General features: G+C 43.4%; 2 protein-coding genes across 7 annotated transcripts in view; both read left to right on the top strand.

Annotated features, from left to right (window-relative positions):
* The window catches only part of LOC311234327 (pleckstrin homology domain-containing family A member 1-like), a 49585-nt gene extending 46715 nt beyond the window's left edge, over window positions 1–2870 (top strand). For 3 of the 6 annotated variants that reach the window (XM_084321467.1, XM_084321466.1, XM_084321473.1), the window contains one exon: window positions 378–2870. In XM_084321467.1, coding sequence (XP_084177593.1) covers window positions 378–779 — 402 coding nt within the window. In that variant the 3' untranslated portion in view covers window positions 780–2870. The remainder of the gene's footprint in view (window positions 1–377) is intronic. The other 3 variants (XM_084321469.1, XM_084321470.1, XM_084321468.1) reach the window with 1 other exon arrangement.
* An 11532-nt stretch (window positions 2871–14402) lies between these two features.
* LOC311234325 (serine protease HTRA1A-like) overlaps window positions 14403–20655 on the top strand; it is a 72222-nt gene continuing 65969 nt past the window's right edge. Inside the window, exon 1 of the mRNA XM_084321461.1 lies at window positions 14403–15128. Coding sequence (XP_084177587.1) covers window positions 14663–15128 — 466 coding nt within the window. The 5' untranslated portion in view covers window positions 14403–14662. The remainder of the gene's footprint in view (window positions 15129–20655) is intronic.

Below are 20655 nucleotides of genomic sequence, written 5' to 3'. Positions count from 1 at the left end.
CCTCTCTTTCCCTTTCTCTCTTTCCCTATCTCTCCCTCTCCCCCTCTTTCTTTGTCGCTCTCTCTCCTATCTTTCTCATCCCTCTTTCCCTTTCTCTCTTTCCCTATCTCTCCCTCTCCCCCTCTTTCTCTCCCTCTCTTTATCTGTCTCCTCTCTTTCTCATCCCTCTTTCCCTTTCTCTCTTTTCCTATCTCTCCCTCTCCCCCTCTTTCTCTCCCTCTCTTTATCTTTCTATCTTTCTCTCCTCTTTCTCATCCCTCTTTCCCTTTCTCTCTTTCCCTATCTCTCCCTCTCCCCCTCTTTCTCTCCCCCTCTCTCTCTCTCTCTCTCTCTCTCTCTCTCTCTCTCTCCCTCCCTCTCTCTCTCTCTCTCTCCAGGAACACAGTGGCCGCTCCTCTCCTTCCACATTCTACCGTAGCCCCGCGGGGCCCCCCCTCCCTCGTTCGCCCATATCTGCCGTGCCACCCCCCGGCTACCCCGAGTGGGGGGGGTCTGCTGCTGTCGCGGGCGGCGCACGGCCGCAGCCTGGCCTGGGACAGCGAGCACTTCATGAGCCTGCTGCCGCGGCCCAGCCACCACGCCCAGCCGCCGCCGCCACGCCGCTCCCTGCAGGAGACGCAACAAAGACTGGCCAAGTGATCCCCCCCCGCGACCCGCCGCCGGCATCCGCCGCCGACCTGGAGTCGCCGTGGCGACGGCGCAGCAGCTTCGAGCCCTACCGGCCCGACGAACCGCCCCTGAACCTGGACGACGCCGAACTGCCGGTCAGTGAGGTCTGAACCCCTCGGACCTCCGGACCTTTTTTCAAAATACTAGTCACTGGTCTGGAGTGATGCTGTGGAAAGGGATCAGGGGGAAGCGGCGTTAACACGGGGGGGGACTTTATGACACTAAAGCAGGCTCTGGGTTCCAAGCCAAAGTTGATCCAAGCCAAATGGCGGTCATCCAAGCCGGCCATGCAGCCAAATGGCAGACTGTCGGATGCTCTCTCTCTACCAGCGTCCTGCAGGGACACGGAGGAGGTGGAGTCGGGACTGAACTCTATCTATGGTGTGCGCCAAAAATGACCCACTAATTCAGGCAGCCCTCCCCCCCCCACCTGCCTGCTATTGTTTTGAACGGTTTATTTATTTACTTATAATAGGGTTGATGTTGTCAGAAAACAATGTATTTGCTTATGTTGATTAAAATGCAACCAAGATAGCTTTATTTTAATCTGCATAGTTTGACTACATAGGCACATATATTTGTGGCGCCCCCAACATTTTTATAAACCACTTTGTGCCAATTAAATAAGGGAGCTTTTGTTTGTGCCAGCTGTTTCCTAATGACGAAAAGGTGTCCCAACATGAGGACATGGGTTCCACTGCTTCTCTAACCTCTACTAATGCAAATCGTGTGGTCATTTCATACATCCACTGTCATAATTGTACTACTCTTGACTTGTGATATGTTATATAGGGCAACTTACATGCATGGATTAAGCCTAGTCTTGTTCCAGTGGGAATTCCCATTGGAAGAAAGCTTGTTCGACTAGGCCTATGCTTAATACATGTCTGTGATACTGGTCCTGTATATGACCCAGTGTGTGTATAATATGTTTGACCAAATGTATTAACAGTCAACCTCGAGTTGGTGTGTGCAGTGAACTGTGAGCATCACTCGTAACTGGACACATGTAACACATTGAGTAATGGTACCAATGACTTTGACACATTTTGTTTGTATTTAATTTGCCAAATCCTTGACTATTGTGTCACCTTTAACTTGTCGTGTAACGTCTAATTGAAAACTTAGGCTAAACTATAAGCTGTTAGTTTAAAAACCTGTGTGAATGACTTGTGGATGAGATTGTCTGTGATTTAAAAAAAACAAAACAAAAAACTGAATTGAGCCTGACTGTCCCAAACTGTTTCTTCACTAAATACAGAGGTAGCAGGTTAATGTTGTTTTCCCTCCCTACAGTTACCCCTATCCCTCTCTGACGACTTGTTGCTCTAACCTCCATTTCTGTACAGAAAACGGGCCCATCTTCCATCATCTCTTTCATAATGTCCTGGTAGTTGTTGGATGAACCCCAATATAAGAATGACAATCTGGAATCGGTTCAGAATCTGAATCCAATTTATCATCGAATCCATTTAAATTACGTGGAGGATGTTGTCGAGGCACAACAAAGGACACTACTGAATGGAAAATGCACCATTTTGACATGTTGTAGACCTTTTCATTTATTTAGCCTTTTCAAGTCATTGGGAATTATTTGGTCGAGGGTTGATCTTCGATCATCCGCTCTGCTCTGGGGAGCTGGATTAAAACAGTCGGATCAAGTACCTTAATCTGCGCTTTCAAGACTCTAGTCTCATCTCTTGATTACCATGCAGAGATTTTCAGATTACATTTAAAATTTAGAGTTTTGTTCTCGGACGCCTCTCTGTTGCACACTAACACGTTGATGATTCCCCTGGGATTTGCTTCTCATTAATGCTCTTGACGTGACTGCACTTTGTGTGTATGTTGTGTGTGTGAGCACCGGTTTATGTGTGTATATCTGTTTTACATGGACATGACAGCTGTATATAGTTTTTTTTGTTGTGCTATTAGATGTTTCCTTGTATTCATCCTGGTGCCTGTGTTGCCAAATAGTGAGGGTTCTCCTAGTAGTAGCCTAGGCTGCTGCTACTGCTTCCAAGTCTTTTTAACAATCCCCACTGTGGTCTTGCTAAATGTAAACTAGTTGTTTAAAAGTGCCTGTTTTTTTTTCAATCCAACAAAGCAAAGCTATTTTAACCCCCTTTTTGTGTAATTGATTTGAATTGTCATTATTTATTATGTGGATGACTTGAAATAAATAAACACATTGAAAATTTGCTTGTTGTCGAGGATGCTTGGGATTCAGCTTAACCCTTGGTCAAAAGTGACCCGGGCGCATTATGTTATTTTATATCTTTGCCTGTTATGCATTTATTTTATTATAATGAATTCCTCAACTGAGTTTTTTTTTTTTTTTTTTTTTTTTTACATCACAAGCACACATTTGAATGTGTTATTTTTGCATAAAATAAAAGTTATCACTACCCCTATAATGCATAGCATGGGGGGGGGGGGGGGGGACATCTATTCTCAATGGAAGATTAATCCTCCTTGGCTAACTACTGTCTTTTCAGAGGCTGAATTCTGAAGCTAGAGGTGGGCATACTGGTATCATGAAACTAGACCACCTAGGAGTCCGTTGGTAGCAACCTTGTCTGTAGGGGTTAAATAAAAATGCTCCAAAGTTAGGCAAGGCACTGGCATGGCCATTTTCAAAGGGGTCCCTTGACCTTTCACCTCAAGATATCGGAATGAATATGGGTTCTATGGGTCTCTCCTTTACAGACATGCCCACTTTATGCTAATCTTGTGTAGCTTTTGTCCTGCATGCAGTGTAGCCTGCTACAGCTATTCTACACTTTGTGTATTTGATTATTTCTGCATACTGTCGTGCAATGGCATGAATTGGGTATGACTGGAAATCTGAGATGCATGTGGATCCAATAAGCCCAATTGTATTAATGTGTGCTGATGCCACTGAAGAATGCTGTGTTGAATACAAGGGAAGAAAGAGGTGTTGGGAAATAAATTATTAAAATGAGAAAAAGAAAACACTTAACCAACACACAGATTCAATGAAATCATAATTGTTGAAATTATGCATAAAATGTACCCTTTAAAATGGTTGAAAATATACATGTCCCCATTGTCACCAACAATTTTTTTTTCTTTTTTTTGTGAGGCTCTTCCTCTCAGAGTGGCCCACTCTGCCCTCTGGTGGTAAAAATGAGAACGTGACACGGCATTTCAGACCCACCACCGTACAGAGCTGGATGGATGCTAAAGATTGAGAGAACTCTCTAAAGCAGGAGTCTCCAACATGTGACGAGAGCTACTTAATCTTAACATTAATGTGAGCTATGCCTACTCCGGTCGCAATTATGCCACATCAATGTGGAACGCCCTACCCAAAGCTGTAAAGGAATGTGAATCACTACCCACGTTCAAAAACACCCTAAAAAAACACCTACGGGAGACTGCAATTCTAAACTGGCCCCTGTAAATGTCCTAACATAACCCCCCCCCCCCCCCAATGTACAGTAAATGACCAAGTATGGTCTTGTCGATATTCCAATGTACAGTTTTGCTTGTTCAGTTGTACAGTGTCCCTCACCCACTCCTCCTACCCAACCTCCCCCCCCCCCCCAACCTCCTCCAATGTACAGTTTCTATGTCAAATGTATATACTCTCTTTTCTGGACTCTTTTCGTATCACAAACAGTACTGTATTTGCAAATCTGGTATGTCATAAATGTATAGATGTAGCAGTACTGTCTATCTGTATGTCATGCAGGCACGTGCACACATAGAGCCCAAGGGGTGCTTGAGCACCTGCCTTTTTGAGCCTCATAAAAAAGTGCCCTTTTTGAAAAAACATTTTTTTTAAAGTTTTTTTATTTAATTTATTTTTACCGTTACGCATATAGACTGCCCTTCCAACTGAAAAATGTCAGGATAGAATCAAAATATTAGGTAAAGAGAGAGAGATGCCCCGTATTCCATTGCAGTTTGCACGGCCTCCTCAGCGTGCCTCTCCACGGACCTATATATTTTATGCATAGCGTGGGTGGTGATGATGATGATAGAAACCGCTGTGCTGCATACAGTTGAATGCTGGTATTACACTCACTGAGGGACACGAAGAAGTCAAGTCCGATGGGATTTGGGAATCTCAAATACAAATCGGGTCGGAATAAAAAAATGCATTTATATTAAACAATACAGAATATACAGCACTTCCTGGGGTCTGTAGGGTAAGCACTTATTCCCTCCCCCCTGAACATTTATGGAGATGTATGGGCCTTTTAAGTCAGTGATAAAAGTGTCTTTCAAGGATAAGTGAGCTCCTGCACTGATTATTATAGTTCAATATTCAATATTTGATCACCAAAACCCCCCAAAAAGCATAAAAAGGGGGCCCCCCCACCCGAAAAGGGCCCTTAAAAATCGGCTTGCGCGCTACGCACGCTCGGTTATTACACACACAGGTATAGTGCATCCCCTTATCAATTGTGTGTATTGAGCCCATTCTGCAACCTGTTAAATAAAGTTTTCATTCATTTATAAGTGTAGTCTCCTCTGCGTCTCGCCCTAAAGCCGCTGCTTAGACACTCCACTGGCTTCATAACTGGTAGTTTCTCACACAAGAAGCTCAGTTTAGGACACGTCGGGTATTACCCCGGGTCACTAAGGAGGGAAGCCCCGGTTGACCCCAGGTGCAGCCGAGAGGAGGAGGCGCAGAGGAGAAACACACTTGATCTCAGCCAAAAGGCAGAGAAAGCGATACCCACACACTGTCGGGCAGAACGGGGTGGTTCCCAGACAGCTCCCTCTCGGCCGTGGTTTTTATGCAGAGAGACTATGTATAATGTCTCGTGTGTACGAGGGGCCATGCTAATCTTCTCTGTATCGTTCCAATTTTAGTATTATGTCTAGCCGAAGCTTCGACAAAGAGACCCTGAAGCGCTGAGCTGTTTATACCGTCAACCACAAGCTCCACGCTGAAGGACTGGAGAGGAAGTCTGGGAAATATATGTAGATGAGGCTGCGTCCGCCTGCGAGGATTGGTGGAAAGCGTCAAAGAACAACCCCACTCAGCTTACAGCCCCCTCCCCCTGCATTCTACCCCGAAGTACAGTTTCTTCGTCAAATGTATACTCTTTTATTTTAATTAAATTTTTTTACGCTTTTTTATCACAAACAGTACTGTATTTGTAAATCTGATATGTCATAAATGTATAGATGTAGCAGTACTGTGTATCTGTATGTCATGTATGTCATATGTTATGATGAATTGAAAATGGGGGACCCTGATGTAAACAAGAGAAACGTCTTTCTCTGGTCTGCATCCCCTTAACAATTGTGTGTATTGAGCTGTACTGTATTGTACCCATTCTGCAATCTGTTAATAAAATGTTCAATCAATCAATCAATCAATCAATCAATCAATCAATCAATAAAGGATAGTTCACAATGCAGGATATTGTGATCACACAAACATACTATTTTTAAAGTAAAAAACATTCAAGTTAAAACGGCACAAACAATGTATAAAGCAAAAGGTAACTTACAGGAAACATTCAAAAACTGTTCCTTGAAAGAGAGGTACATACCTGTATGTCATGTATGTCCCTATGCCATAAATGTCATAATGTCATGTATGTTGTGTGTGTCATAAATGTCTTGATGAATTGAAAATGGGGGACCCTGATGTAAACAAGACAAACGTCTTTCTCTGGTCTGCATCCCCTTAACAATTGTTTGTATTGAGCCATACTGTATTTAATTTGTACCCATTCTGCAATATGTTAAATAACGTTTTCTTTCATTCATTCATTCATTCATTCATTCATTCATTCATTCATTCATTCATTCATTCATTCATTCATTCATTCATTCATTCATTCATTCATTCATTCAGGGGGGTTATAATCTGAGGGGAGAACTCAACTTAAAGTTCTTAGTGTACATACTAGCAGGAGAGGACATTGTATTTCCATATGTGGAGTGAAACTGTGGAACAGTCTGAATATTGTGCTAAAGCAATGTCCAAACATAAGACACTTCAAACTGAGTTATAAAGAAATTATTTTCACGAGGTACAGGGATGAGGAAGGGATTTGACATTCACTGGTTTTAAAATGTTTCTTTTCTTTTCTTTATGTTTTATATATATATTGTTTTTTTTAATGTTTTGCATATATTTGTATATATATATTTGTTTTGTATGGTTTTATTAGTAAGAAATTACATTCATTTTGAGTAGTGGAAAAGGGGTAGGATTAAATAAGTGTATACTTCTTCCTACTCCTTTTCGAACATGTAAATTGAGTTACCTTCTCTTTTTTTTGTTTTGTTTTTGTTTAAAAAAAATCCATTTCATTGCTAGAGATTAATGATTTGTTTTTGTTTTATTTTGTTTGTATTTACATGTTCGAAATAAAGATTTCAAATAAAAAATACCTCTGTCCTGCCGCATCACACCCGTGATGTATCAATTGATCACCCTCTTGTGTAAATATACATTACACAGTAATTGATCATTATTATAAAGTGTCGTCTATATACCTTTTCATTCGAATTCCACAGCTTTGTCCTATGTTTACTTCAGATACTGTATTATCAAACATTGCAACAGGAAACACAAATGGGGCCATTTAGAATGTTTATATTGTCAAGTTGAAAAGGTCTATAAGATTTGCATTATAATAATTATCTGTCTCTGTCTCTCTCTCTCTGTCTGTCTGTCTCACATTCTTCAATTTAGTTTCAGGTAAGTATGACAAGGTAATTTCAGGTAATCGGGTAAGTATAGGATACTTTGTATTATGTTTCAGGCATTCTATTGTCTTAATAACTGTAATTCATTGCAATACTTGTCTACATTTTAGGTAAGTATACACTTCAATCCATTTAAGGTTTTCGTTACATTAATATCTCTGCCTGTCTCTGTCTGTCTCTGTCTCTGTCCAGATAGATTCCTCAACGTATCTCCATGTTGCTATATCTAATTGCACCGACCTTTTCTTCAATCACGTGCAATACCTGACTGTCATACCATACCAGCTGAGATCTCTGCGAGGCATTTTGGCCATTTTGGGTTGTAGCACCAACTGAAGCTGACAGGGAAACATGTCAGTGCAAGACGCACGGGAACCTGCAGTTCATGCCTTTTCAGTAATGGGCTTCTGTCCACTAAAGGTGTAGAGAAGATGGCAGATACCATCATCTGCGATCCCAATGTGAAGGATTGTGCGCCTATGGTGTTTGTGGCGAGTGCTGTTCCTTTGGTTGTAGAAAGCTACCCGGCCGGCGGCCGGCACTTCTCACCTAGACTTTGCATAATAATAGGAACCTACGAGAAGGTGGGGGGCTGCTTGATCTCCATTGTTATGCATAATAATCATCTGTTCTGTGCGCAACTGAGGGAACAGTATGTGCGTGTGCGGGAGCGGGCGTCGTGCACGTGGCGTGTAACCAGTTCCCATATTACGACTGCACCACTGGTAAACAGTCATATGTACAGTTAGACAGTTACTAACAATCCTATACAGAGTCTCTTATCTCAACACTCCCAGGCACGTGCAGTGCGTGCAGGTGCACACATAGAGCCCAAGGGGTGCTTGAGTACCTGCCTTTTTGAGCCTCGTAAAAAAGTGCCCTTTTTGAAAGTTTATTTTTTTTAAAGATTTTTTATTTTATTTATTTTTACCGTTACGCATATAGACTGCCCTTCCAACTGAAAAATGTCAGGATGGAATCAAAATATTAGGTAAAGAGAGAGAGATGCCCCATATTTCATTGCAGTTTGCACGGCCTCTTCACGTCTCCACGGACCTATATATTTTATGCATAGCGTGGGTGGTGACATACAGTTGAATGCTGGTATTACACTCACTGAGGGACACGAAGAAGTCAAGTCCGATGGGATTTGGGAATCTCAAATACAAATCGGGTCGGAATAAAAAAAATGCATTTATATTAAACAATACAGAATATACAGCACTTCTTGGGGTCTGTAGGGTAAGCACTTATTCCCTCCCCCCTGAACATTTATGGAGATGTATGGGCCTTTTAAGTCAGTGATAAAAGTGTCTTTCAAGGATAAGTGAGCTCCTGCACTGATTATTATAGTTCAATATTTGATCACCAAAACCCCCCAAAAAGCATAAAAAGGGGCCCCCCCCCCACCCGAAAAGGGCCCTTAAAAATCGGCTTGCGCGCTACGGTTATTACACACACAGGTATAGTGCCCTTTTCAGCCTTTGAGCACCTGCCCCTCTAAAGTCCTGTGCACGTCCCTGATGTCATGTATGTCATATATGTTATGATGAATTGAAAATGGGGGACCCTGATGTAAACAAGACAAAAGTCTTTCTCTGGTCTGCATCCCCTTAACAATTGTATGTATTGAGCTGTACTGTACCCATTCTGCAATCTGTTAATACAATTTTCAATCAATCAATCAAACCAATCGATGTAACAGTTGTCAAATTTAAAACCTTTCACAGTGTACAGTGTCCCCTACCCCACCCCACCTACCCAACCTCCAATGTACAGTTTCTACGTCAAATGTATACTCTCTCTTTTCTGGACTCTTTTTGTATCACAAACAGTACTGTATTTGCAATTTTTTTTATTTTTTTACTAGACATCACTCAGGTGTATTATTGATGCTCTCATTGTTTGTTTCTGAAGTGTGTGTGTGTGTGTGTGTGTGTGTGTGTGTGTGTGTGTGTGTGTGTGTGTGTGTGTGTGTGTGTGTGTGTGTGTGTGTGTGTGAGAGAGATATATAGAGAGAGGGGGGGGGCTTTGGTAGACTATTGCATTGGTCCATTCATTGAAGATGAACGCAATGTGACATCCTTTACTAGGCTCACCCACCAACAGTGCAGGTGCTGAACTGCTGATCCGAATGTATAGGTAAAAAAACCATATTATGCGTTTTCATCAATAAATAAATGGTGCTTACGCGCGCTCGCCTTTCACTGGGGGCCTACAAATACATTCTTTCATGGGGCCCAGAATCTACAGCTACGCCCCTGGTCACACGACTTGACCAGTGAGTGTACATCAGTACTGGACTGGATCATGTATACAAGCCCAACCTCACATATAGAGTGCTGATAGATTTATTGTCCTGAAGTTGACCGATTGGTCACAGAGCAGCTATAATATGGCGTCCAGATGGTGAATTCTAGCCAGGTCACTATCTGGACACCATTATTATAGCTGTTCTGTGACCACTTGGTCAACTTCAGGATAATAAATCTATCAGCACTCTATGTGAGCCTGTCCGACGTGGTCTCTGGTGCGCCTGTGCTTGTTCGTCATGCCATAGAATTCCAATATAGCGATTGTCTCTATAGCAAAGGGCCGACGATGTCAGATGTTCGAGGGAGACGTAAAGGTGATGTCATTCTGTTACGTAAGCGGACAGCGCAAGAAGGTATCAGAAACATAGATATATAGAACACTAGATAGCTTAAGGCGGAGTCACCAGCGTCGCTGAACCGCCGCCATCTTGCCCCAGTCAGACTTGAGTGAGGGTGAGTGATCTGCACAGACAAAAATACTCATAACTCGCTGAAATATTGACGGATTTACAAACGGTTTGGTTTATTAACAGCATTATTAACGTGGCTATGATTCAAGCGGTTTGAAAAAAAAACAGACATTAAAATAAAAAAGTAGACGTTAATGTTATCAGTAGCTGAGCTGCCTGGGGCAAGATGGCCGCCCTACGACGACGTCGCTCTCCATTGGCCGGCAGCGCGGGTAAGCTATCTAGTGTTCTATATATATCTATGATCAGAAAGCCAGGACGACATTATGGCTGGGCCAGGCTGGCCTCTGGGGGCCAGTAGAGAAGAGAGAGAAATACTTCCCAAAGGTCAGTGAATACCACGACCACAACACCAGAGGGAGCTCCACAAATCATATTAAACCCAGATTCGGCTCAAACAAGGGACTAAAACACGTTTCGCAATTATGCCACATCAATGTGGAACGCCCTACCCAAAGCTGTAAAGGAATGTGAATCACTACCCACTTTCAAAACCACTCTCAAAGAACACCTACGGGAGACTGCAATTCGAAACTGGCCCCTGTAAATGTCCTAACCCAACCCCCTCCAATGTACAGTAAATGACCAAGTATGGTCTTGTCAATATTCCAATGTACAGTTTTGCTTGTACAGTTGTACTTGTACAGTGTCCCCACCCCACCCACCCAACCACCTCCAATATACAGCCCCCCCCACCCCCACCCCACCTACCAAACCTCCTCCAATGTACAGTTTCTACATCAAATGTATATACTCTCTTTTCTAGACTATTTTTGTATCACAAACAGTACTGTATCTGGTATGTCATAAATGTATAGATGTAGCAGTACTGTCTATCTGTATGTCGTGTATGTCATATATGTTATGATGAATTGAAATGGGGGACCCTGATGTAAACAAGACGAAAGTCTTTCTCTGGTCTGCGTCCCCTTAACAATTGTATGTATTGAGCTGTACTGTACTGTACCCATTCTGCAATCTGTTAATAAAGTTTTCAATCAATCAATCAATCAATCAATCAATCAATCAATCAGAGGTGGATATATACAGCTCTCAACGCTCTCGTCATTTAGCTCCGGCATATACTGTACCTCCCTCCATAGAACTGGGCTGGATAGAAGGGCCGCTCCAAATCTACATTCATGGCTGGTTTATATTTGGACTGCAGTGCTGGTAGAACATAAACTGGCCGAGGCCGACCACTCGTAAAAACAGTGCTTATTCCAACGCTCATTCCCACGGTCGACAACATGATCAAAAGTCGCCGAAAAAAGCCACGGAAATGACCACGACACACTCAGTAAAGGCCCCGTTCTATCCGCTCAAGCTCTGTGCTCTCTCCTCTTTTTTTGGCCCTTCAGGAGGGGGAGGGAGACTTTGATGTGGCTTCAAGTGTGGAGAGACGTATAAAGATCCAGTTGGACTCTCGATAGGCACGCGGGCGGCCACGCCTCACACATAAGGAACTCCCATTCTCAAACCAAGACCAATGTGCAGAACCTAGGACGGACACATTGAGGTCTCTGTGATCTCTCCGCCCCCAGAGCCATAATGGGGCTCTTGGTTTGAGAATGGGTGTTCCTTACACGATGAGGTCGTTTTCATCTGAATATTTTCCCATCGTTAGTCCTCTGTGTCCTTCTCCTCCGCCATGAGAGTAGAGTACAATATCTCAGAGGGGTCATGTGACTTTGTGGAATCGTTTCGTTTTAGGAATGTGTCCTGATCAATACACAGACTGTCTTCACATAGAACACTATATGTAGGGCTACAACGAAAAGATAGCATCAAGCGTAATAGCTAAAGAGCTTTTTGCCATCTTCATTTCTCATTTGGTTTTTGCTTTATCGACAAGGACACAAGTGAGGATCTACTTCCACCTATATGAACGGGTGAATAGTTTAATCAGCGTTGTGCCGCTTATTGTCACTCTGCTTCTTCCACCAGGTGCATTTTTCTATGTCATTGTCTTTGCATTTTGTATCAACACACTGGGATGCTTTTAGATGCACATAACCTATAATACGATATAGAATATATCTTCCCTGCCTTCTCACTCTGCTCAGAACAAATGACTCACTGCTTAGTCAGGGCTTGTAGGTCCAAGTCAATATCATGGCAATATGATTCCCTTGCACCCCGGTACCCCTCTTTAACTGCCCCTGAGAAAGCCCCCCTGTCCCAGCAGTAGTCCAGGGAAGTGCTCGTCCGGTCCATTCAACCACCTCATTAAATGCAAGAGTCATTAAAACGACCAAGAGCCCATAACTAATGTCATTGTGTCAGAGCAATTTATGACAGTGATTCATTGGCCCAGTGTTTATCAGGACGTTTACGGGGCACCGCAGACCTCTGACCTTTACAGAGATGTGTTGTTCTCTTTAGCCTCCACTAATATAAACCTTTACAGAGATGTGTTGTTCTCTTTAGCCTCCACTACCTATAATATAACCGGCGAAATCCCCATGTAGCCGTAATACTGGAATGTCCTCCTTTCACATGTCGTCGGTTCCACTCGGGCAGCTGTGTGATATTTACGCACTAGTTGATGCCACTTACGAAAAACAGAGAGAAAGCACACGTTTAAGCGTTTTATTAGTGATTTGAATCGATATGCGTTGAAACAACAGATGCTTGTGATTATACACTTGGAAGATAATGATTCCTGAAATGTTTGTTTGATTGATTGAGTGAACATTTTATTAACAGATTGCAGAATGGGTACAATACAGTACGGCTCAATACACACAATTGTTAAGGGGATGCAGACCAGAGAAAGACTTTCATCTTGTTTACATCAGGGTCTCCCATTTTCAATTCATCATAACATATATCCATACATGACATACAGATAGACAGTACTGCTACATCTAGACATTTATGACACACCAGATCTACAAATACAGTACTGTTTGTGATACAAAAAGAGTCAAGAAAAAGGAGTATATACATTTGAGGGGGAAGAAACTGTACATTGGAGGAGGTTGGGTAGGTGGGGTGGGGTGGGGGAACTGTACATTGGAGGTGGTTGGGTGGGTGGGGGTAACTGTACATTGGAGGGGGTTGGGTTAGGACATTTCCAGGGGCCAGTTTCGAATTGCAGTCTCCCGTAGGTGCTCTTTGAGAGTGGTTTTGAAAGTGGGTAGTGATTCACATTCCTTTACAGCTGTGGGTAGGGCGTTCCACATTGATGTGGCATAATTGCGAAACGTGTTTAGTCCCTTGTTTGAGCCGAATCTGGGTTTAACATGATTTGTGGAGCTCCCTCTGGTGTTGTGACTTTTGGGAAGTATTTTGACATGTACATGGGTACCTTAGTCGTGTAGTGTATCTTGTAGACCAGGCCCATTGGAAGTTGCTGTACTCTGTTGTTTACTTGGCACTGGCAGCTTGTTTCTACCACCGAAATGGGATGAGAGCATCATGAATGGAGAAGTGATGTCTTCATAAGCAATTTTTCAATTAGACTGAATAGCCTGTGTGCATAACGTGCTTCATTAACTCCATATACATTGTATAATCCACCCAACATCTCTGCTGACTTTCCGGATAGCCACAGGGCTTTATGTTGATGCCAATAGTGACTATAGTTCATAAATAAATGAGTGCAAGCTGTTAGTAATGCATATAATGTACGGGCGACCCTGTACATTATTTCGTGTTGAGACTGGGTCCAACTCTGTGTTGTTTGTTTATTTGTTTAAAAGGCATTGCACTGGGTCTCGCGGTTGTTTACTGACGTAATTGATCATTCATGATGATGCTTTTATGATACTATTATCATTATTGTTAATATTATCATTGTTGTTGTTGTTAGTTATTGTTACGAACAATCTAATAATAATAATAATAATAATAATAATATAATAATAATAATAATAATAATAATAATAATAAGTATTAGTAGTAGTAGTAGTAGTAGTAGTAGTAGTAGTAGTAGTAGTAGTAGTAGTAGTAGTAGTAGTAGTAGTAGTAGTAGTAGTAGTAGTAGTAGTAGTAAGAAGTAATAACTCAAAATTAATTTAGTTGTCTCTTCCGCTATAAACTGTATATTGTGCATTCATATTTGTGTCATACAATGAATAGGCTAAACCAAGCTCTGTCAAGCACTGTCCACATTTTCACCAAAAATAGGGTGCTGGAAATAGATCAGCGCCTCTACCATTTTTTAGGACGTCACTCGCACACAACACCAATCACAACGCTTGTTGTTATTGTCTATAGAAAGTGTGCCGGCGGCGGGTCATGTGGAATTGAGTAGGGCTTTTATAAATGCAGTGCCAGCAAAAGGGGGAAAAAAGTCGTGTAATGGTGCACTGTGCCAGTGGAGCCTTTATCAAATCCCTCTCCAGCCGAAGCGACTATATTCTCCCCCAAACTACTGAGCGAGCGCTCATATCCCAAAGCACTGCAACCAGATAGGGACTGGTGGGGCACTTTAATGCGTTTATTTTCTTTACTTTTATAGCACTTAGCCGGTTACTCTTCTTTTTGGATACAACAATGTTTTGGTCACTGCTGCTGTGCGTAACGGTTGTCTTTTCGTCGATGCCCGCAGACGCGCAGATATCCAACAGATACGTGATCGGATGTCCCGCTCGATGTGACACCTCGATGTGTCCCCGGCTGCCCTCGGAGTGCTCCGCGGGACAGCAGGTCGATGCCTGCGGCTGCTGCTCCGTGTGCGCGTCGGGAGAGGGCGAAGTGTGCGGCGGCGCCGGGAAACTCGGGGACTCGGTGTGCGCGGACGGACTGGAGTGCTCGGTCACCGGCGGCGTGGGATACTCCATCAGCGTCCGGAGGAGAAGTAAGACCACCGGGATATGCGCGTGTAAAACCACCCACCCCGTGTGTGGCAGCGATGGCGTGTCCTACAGGAACATCTGCGAGCTCCAGAGAGTCAGCAGCCGGGCGCAGAAGTTACAGCAGCCGGCCGTGCTGTTTATCCAGCGGGGAGCTTGTGGAAAAGGTAACGGCCGTTTCGAGTTTCAGGTTTAGTTTGATTTGTCACAGTCACATATAAAGTACATGTACATTGATTGATTGATTGATTGATTGATTGATTGATTGATTGATTGATTGATTGAAAACTTTATTAACAGATTGCAGAATGGGTACAATACAGTACAGCTCTGCTCAATACATACAATTGTTAAGGGGATGCAGACCAGAGAAAGACTTTCGTCTTGTTTACATCAGGGTCCCCCATTTTCAATTCATCATAACATACATGACATACATGACATACAGATAGACAGTACTGCTACATCTATACATTTATGACATACCAGATTTGCAAATACAGTACTGTTTGTGATACAAAAAGATTCCAGAAAAGAGAGTATATACATTTGACGTAAAAACTGTACATTGGAGGAGGTTGGGTAGGTGGGGTGGGGTGAACAGTGAACTGCTTGGTTCTGTATGAGCCCCCTGAAAACGTGCTACAGTAAAAAGGTAAAAAATAATTAAGTCCAAACACTATACAAAATATACAATACAACAAACTAAAGTACAACCTAAAGTACAAAATTAAGAAGAAAAAAAATGCAAAAATGAGGTGCATGGATGTAGTGCAAATCTTTTTGTAACTGTATTCAGACGGTTACATTGTATCCTACTTCTGGATTTAAAATCCATCCGAGTGAATTCACCCGTGCGCCAGGACGGTGTGCAACCTTTTCATTTGGTTTATGCGTAAAAAGGACCTTTTCCACCCTTAGTTATTACCACACGACTTCCCTCCACCTTTTCCACATTCAACCCGCTCCCTGGACTTGACCCCCCTGATTCCTGCAGTGCCCGTGCCGGTGTTGTGCCCGAATTCTGACCCCCTGTTGCCTGTTGCAGCGTGGGCTGAACCGACGGCACACAGATGTTACAGCTGCGGCCAGTGGCACACAACAAAACCCCCATGTGTCTTGTGTGTGTTACAAAGGAAACCATTGAAATATGTTATTTCCTCCTCCTTGTTGGCAACTTCATCCGCATGCATCACAATTACAGACTCTATCAGATATCCATTCGTAATCACAACAGAGTCCCCAAATCCTCGAGTCTTATATCGCCATGGATGGATTATTTCCGATATGTGCACTGTTGTGCTTTAATCCTTTTGGTCGTTTTATGGATTAAATTCGAGATCGCATCTAGCACACTATAATAGCAATTCATTTGTAAATTATTTGGAGAAGTGATTATATTATCTATAGACCATGAAGTCTTTTTTTGTAAGGCTACAGATTCGTGGTGTTATCTGGAAACCGTTCCCTTCCGTCCTTCATCATGAAGTACGTGATGTTATATCACCAAACACTGCACGTATACAGTACTGTATATAAGTTAACAGTACACAGACCTTCATTCCTTCTCAGACATGCTTTCTGCCAAAAATGCACAATTCTGTAGCATTTAATCAGCGTCATTAATCATCATTAAAGCTGTGTGTAATATAGGATGGCTCAAGGGATGTTAAGAGGAAATGAGGAAGGGTCACACACTACACACACACACATACAATCATACACACACATATGGCAGAGCAATCATTTGGTTTCACGATTAGCTGTATAGAGTGTTTGCGTGTGTGTGTGTGTGTGTGTGTGTGTGTGTGTGTGTGTGTGTGTGTGTGTGGTCTGAAGTGAGCACCATGTGTTGAGTTGAATGTATAGGACCACACACCCCAGCACCTGCTGCCTGAAGGACACACAACACACCTCAGAGTTTGGAAAACTTCACTGTCATTCTGCAGGATCTCTCTCTCCCCCCCCCCCTCTCTCCTCTCTCTCTCTTCTCTCTCTCTCTCTCTCTCTCTCTCTCTCTCTCCTCTCTCTCTCTCTCTCTCTCTCTCTCCCCCTCTCTCCCTCTCTCTCTCCCCCCTCTCTCCCCTCTCTCTCTCTCTCTCTCTCTCTCTCTCTCTCTCTCTCTATCTCTCTCTCCTTCTCCTCTCTCTATCTCATCTCACTCTCTCTCTCTCTCTCTCTCCTCTCTCCTCTCCCATCTCCCTCCTCCTCCTCTCTCTCTCTCTCTCTCCTCTCTCTCTCTCTCTCCCCCCCCCTCTCTCTCTCCTCTCTCTCTCTCTCTCTCTCTCTCTCTCTCTCTCTCTCTCTCTCTCTCTCTCTCTCTCTCTCTCTCTCTCTCTCTCTCTCTCTCTCTCTCTCTCTCTCCCTCTCTCTCTCCCTCTCTCTAAAATGAGATGCTGCATCTCAAGGGGCTATCCTTTCAATAAATTCTGACCAATAAATTCTCTCTCTCTCTCTCTCTCTCTCTCTCTCTCTCTCTCTCTCTCTCTCTCTCTCTCTCTCTCTCTCTCTCTCTCTCTCTCTCTCCCTCTCTCCCCCCTCTCTTTTTCACTCCCAGCATGGTAGCTGTCAGAACGATGGGGCAGAGAAGACTTCAATATCTTCACGTTTGTTACTTTTACAATTCTGCCTTCTTGCCCTGCCTGCAGATGTGGCTGTCCTTCTTTGCCTGTTTAGAATACAATGTTCAAATATACCCATGTGAATACACCAATTCAACCTTTATTTTTCAATTCAATCTTTTTTTGAATCTCAAATGATCATTGAGAGCAAGCTGTGGCATTGAAACAAATGACAGACTTTCCAAGCTCAGTCTGCACTCTTAAGCATATAAGCCTTAAGCATAAGCCATTCATTTGAGCCGGTCAGCTAGGGTCCATAGTCCCAGTATCGCAACATTGTGATATAAGGTGGTAATTTCCTGGCAATGGCCTTAAAGATAAACAGATATCAATGTGTATTTCGGGCAGATGCTATTAGCACCCAGACGTACGTACAGACAGATTGACAGGCAGTGAGCATTGTTTTAAATAACATGTTAGCTCCAACACTTGCTCAACTGGAAGAGGCTGGGCAAATCGGACAGGGCAAGAGGACCGGGTAATGACACTCAAATGGGCGATATAAACTACTCACTATACCGTAAGGCCGAGTGAACTATGCAAAAAGTGAAAGAGTCATAGTAGCGAAGCTGAAGTAATGAAATCACATCCCATTTAAAATGTAGTATACAAATATCTCATTCGAACTTGCTTTTTGTCAGAAGAATAACATTGTTTCCCCAGATAGTTCTTTCATAGTGTAATTACAGCAATGTTTTTAGTCACATGTGTCAGTGAGGACCACTGACCTCCAGAGCCCATATGCTACTGACAGGAACAAGGAGCTCTCTATGTGCAGTGGTGACTCTGACCTGACATTGAGGAAGTGATGTGATCACCTATAAGGGTTCTGTCCAGCTCCTCCGGTTAGTGGCCTCGCGCAGAACTGTGCCAAGTTCCGCTGTGTCCCCACACCAAAGACAGAGGGCCCCTCGCCCACCCCGGGCCCCTCTGTATCCTGGCCCCTCACCCCCCGGGCCCCTCGGTATCCTGGCCCCGCATTAAGAAAACACACGCAATTACACTTTGCATGATGTCATTTGCATCTGGACTTTGGGACTCGTCGATTATGCAAGTCAGTTTGCTTTGGCCTGGGAATATAGGTCAGATTCTAGTACAGCGCTGGGGCTATTTTATTTGCTTTAAATAACTTGTTTTTTTGTATGCAGAATGACATATATATGGAGCTCCAGAGACAGGGGACCGGGAGGGACTAGATCTAAGTGAGTAACGATGTTGGCTTAAGGATGCCGAGTGATGCATTTTTCACGTGATTCGTTTGAATTCACACAGCAGGAGATCGCTGAGCTACTTGAGTGACAGGCCGGGCTTTATGGCTTTACATTGGCGAGCTGTGGCGGAATAACAGACTGCACATTCCATCTTCGACTCTGCTGCAGCGAGTTGTGCTGATTATGGATGTTCCTTCTTCTTCTCTGACTTCTTGTCTCAACTGCTATCCACTCTAGTGGGTCTCCTTATTGCATGCTTAGTGCTCTCTTTCTCTCTCTCTCTCTGTTGACCCCTCACCCCCTCTCTTTCTCTCTCTCACACACACACACACACTTTTCTCTCTGTCTGTCTCTGCGTTCTACAAAGCCTTAACTTCCATTAGGGTTTAGTATTTCCCATAACTCACATACTCATTGGTTTTCCATCTCTCTTTTCCCTCTTGAATCTGTCTGTCTGTCTGTCTGTCTGTCTGTCTGTCTGTCTGTCTGTCTGTCTGTCTGTCTGTCTGTCTGTCTGTCTGTCTGTCTGTCTGTCTGTCTGTCTGTCTGAGTATCTGTCTGTCTGTCTGTCTGTCTGTCTGTCTGTCTGTCTGTCTGTCTGTCTGTCTGTCTGTCTGTCTGTCCGTCTGTCCGTCTGTCCGTCTGTCCGTCTGTCTCTCTGTCTGTCTGTCTGTCTGTCTGTCTGTCTGTCTGTCTGTCTGTCTGTCTGTCTGTCTGTCTGTCTGTCTGTCTCCACTCTCTTCCTCTTTGTGCCCATTCAGCTTCCACCACGTCCTCTTGTTATTCGGCCTGCAGCGAGGGATGTGTTTCCCTTCATCCCCTGATCACACAGATAAGACACATAGGCCTGATGTCACTTCCTGCCCTCTGGGGTTCTTGGCACCCTCCTCTCTATTCGCACACTGTACAGTAGTATATACTCTCCAATCAGTGTCATCTGTGTTATTGTGCCGCTTTAGTGGCCAATCGTGCCAGAAGTTGTGCCATTCTACCTTTGCAGGCACGTGGTTCCCATGTGGGTGAACCCATCTGAACTCAGTTTATTCCCTTTTTTAGTGTTTGTGAAATTCAGCTCACCCACCTTTTTAGGCTGATATTAATCTTTGTGATTGAAACTCATGATACAGGTTATCATAAGTCGTTTTATGCAATTTACATGAAAATAGCATATTTCTGAGGAAATTAACCAAAACGTCCTATTTTGCTGTTGAAGTGATGATCGAGTGGAGTTCATAGGTTCTCCACCACTGCATCACTGATTGGCAATTCCTAAAACGACAGTATAAGTCAGAAAGGTATTGGTGGCTCAGTCATCTAGCGGTGGTGGGGAAATCCACTTGTCCACAACTGGATGGTTTCAGTTCTTGTCTCTTGCAGTGCTGTTACATCTCTTTCTCTGTTAGCTCTTCACTGCTGTCTGAAGAATAAATAAAATGCAAGACTTGCCCTCAAACAATTGCAGCAAACAATATGCAGCAATATTACCCTGTCTATCTGCGTACCTTCCTAACGACCTTAAAGGAGCACGCCAACATTATGGGAAATGCGCTTAACATCTTCTCCAGAGTCAGATACAGTAAGAAGATACAGTAGATACTCTTTGTAGAGATTTCCTCTACAGTATGTGTGTTTAGTAGAAAGCTATCCGGCTGCAAGCTAGCCTAGCTTAGCACAAATGAATGGAAGTGGATACAGAGTGGCTAGCCTACGTGTTGGCCAAAGACACCTCTCTCTGAGTTTTAAGCTAGGCTAGCCACTTCTGAGCGCACAGAGAGGACGTTTTCACCAAAGCGAAATGAGTCATGATCCCACAGCTGACTGCCATGGAGCTCACAAATCTATTGAGTCATTTGAGATCAGCA

Source organism: Notolepis coatsorum (genome assembly GCF_963971535.1).
Source record: "Notolepis coatsorum genome assembly, chromosome: 9".
NCBI lineage: Eukaryota > Metazoa > Chordata > Actinopteri > Aulopiformes > Paralepididae > Notolepis > Notolepis coatsorum.
Note: the sequence above shows the minus strand (reverse complement) of the source record. Positions and strands in the feature narration are given on the sequence as shown.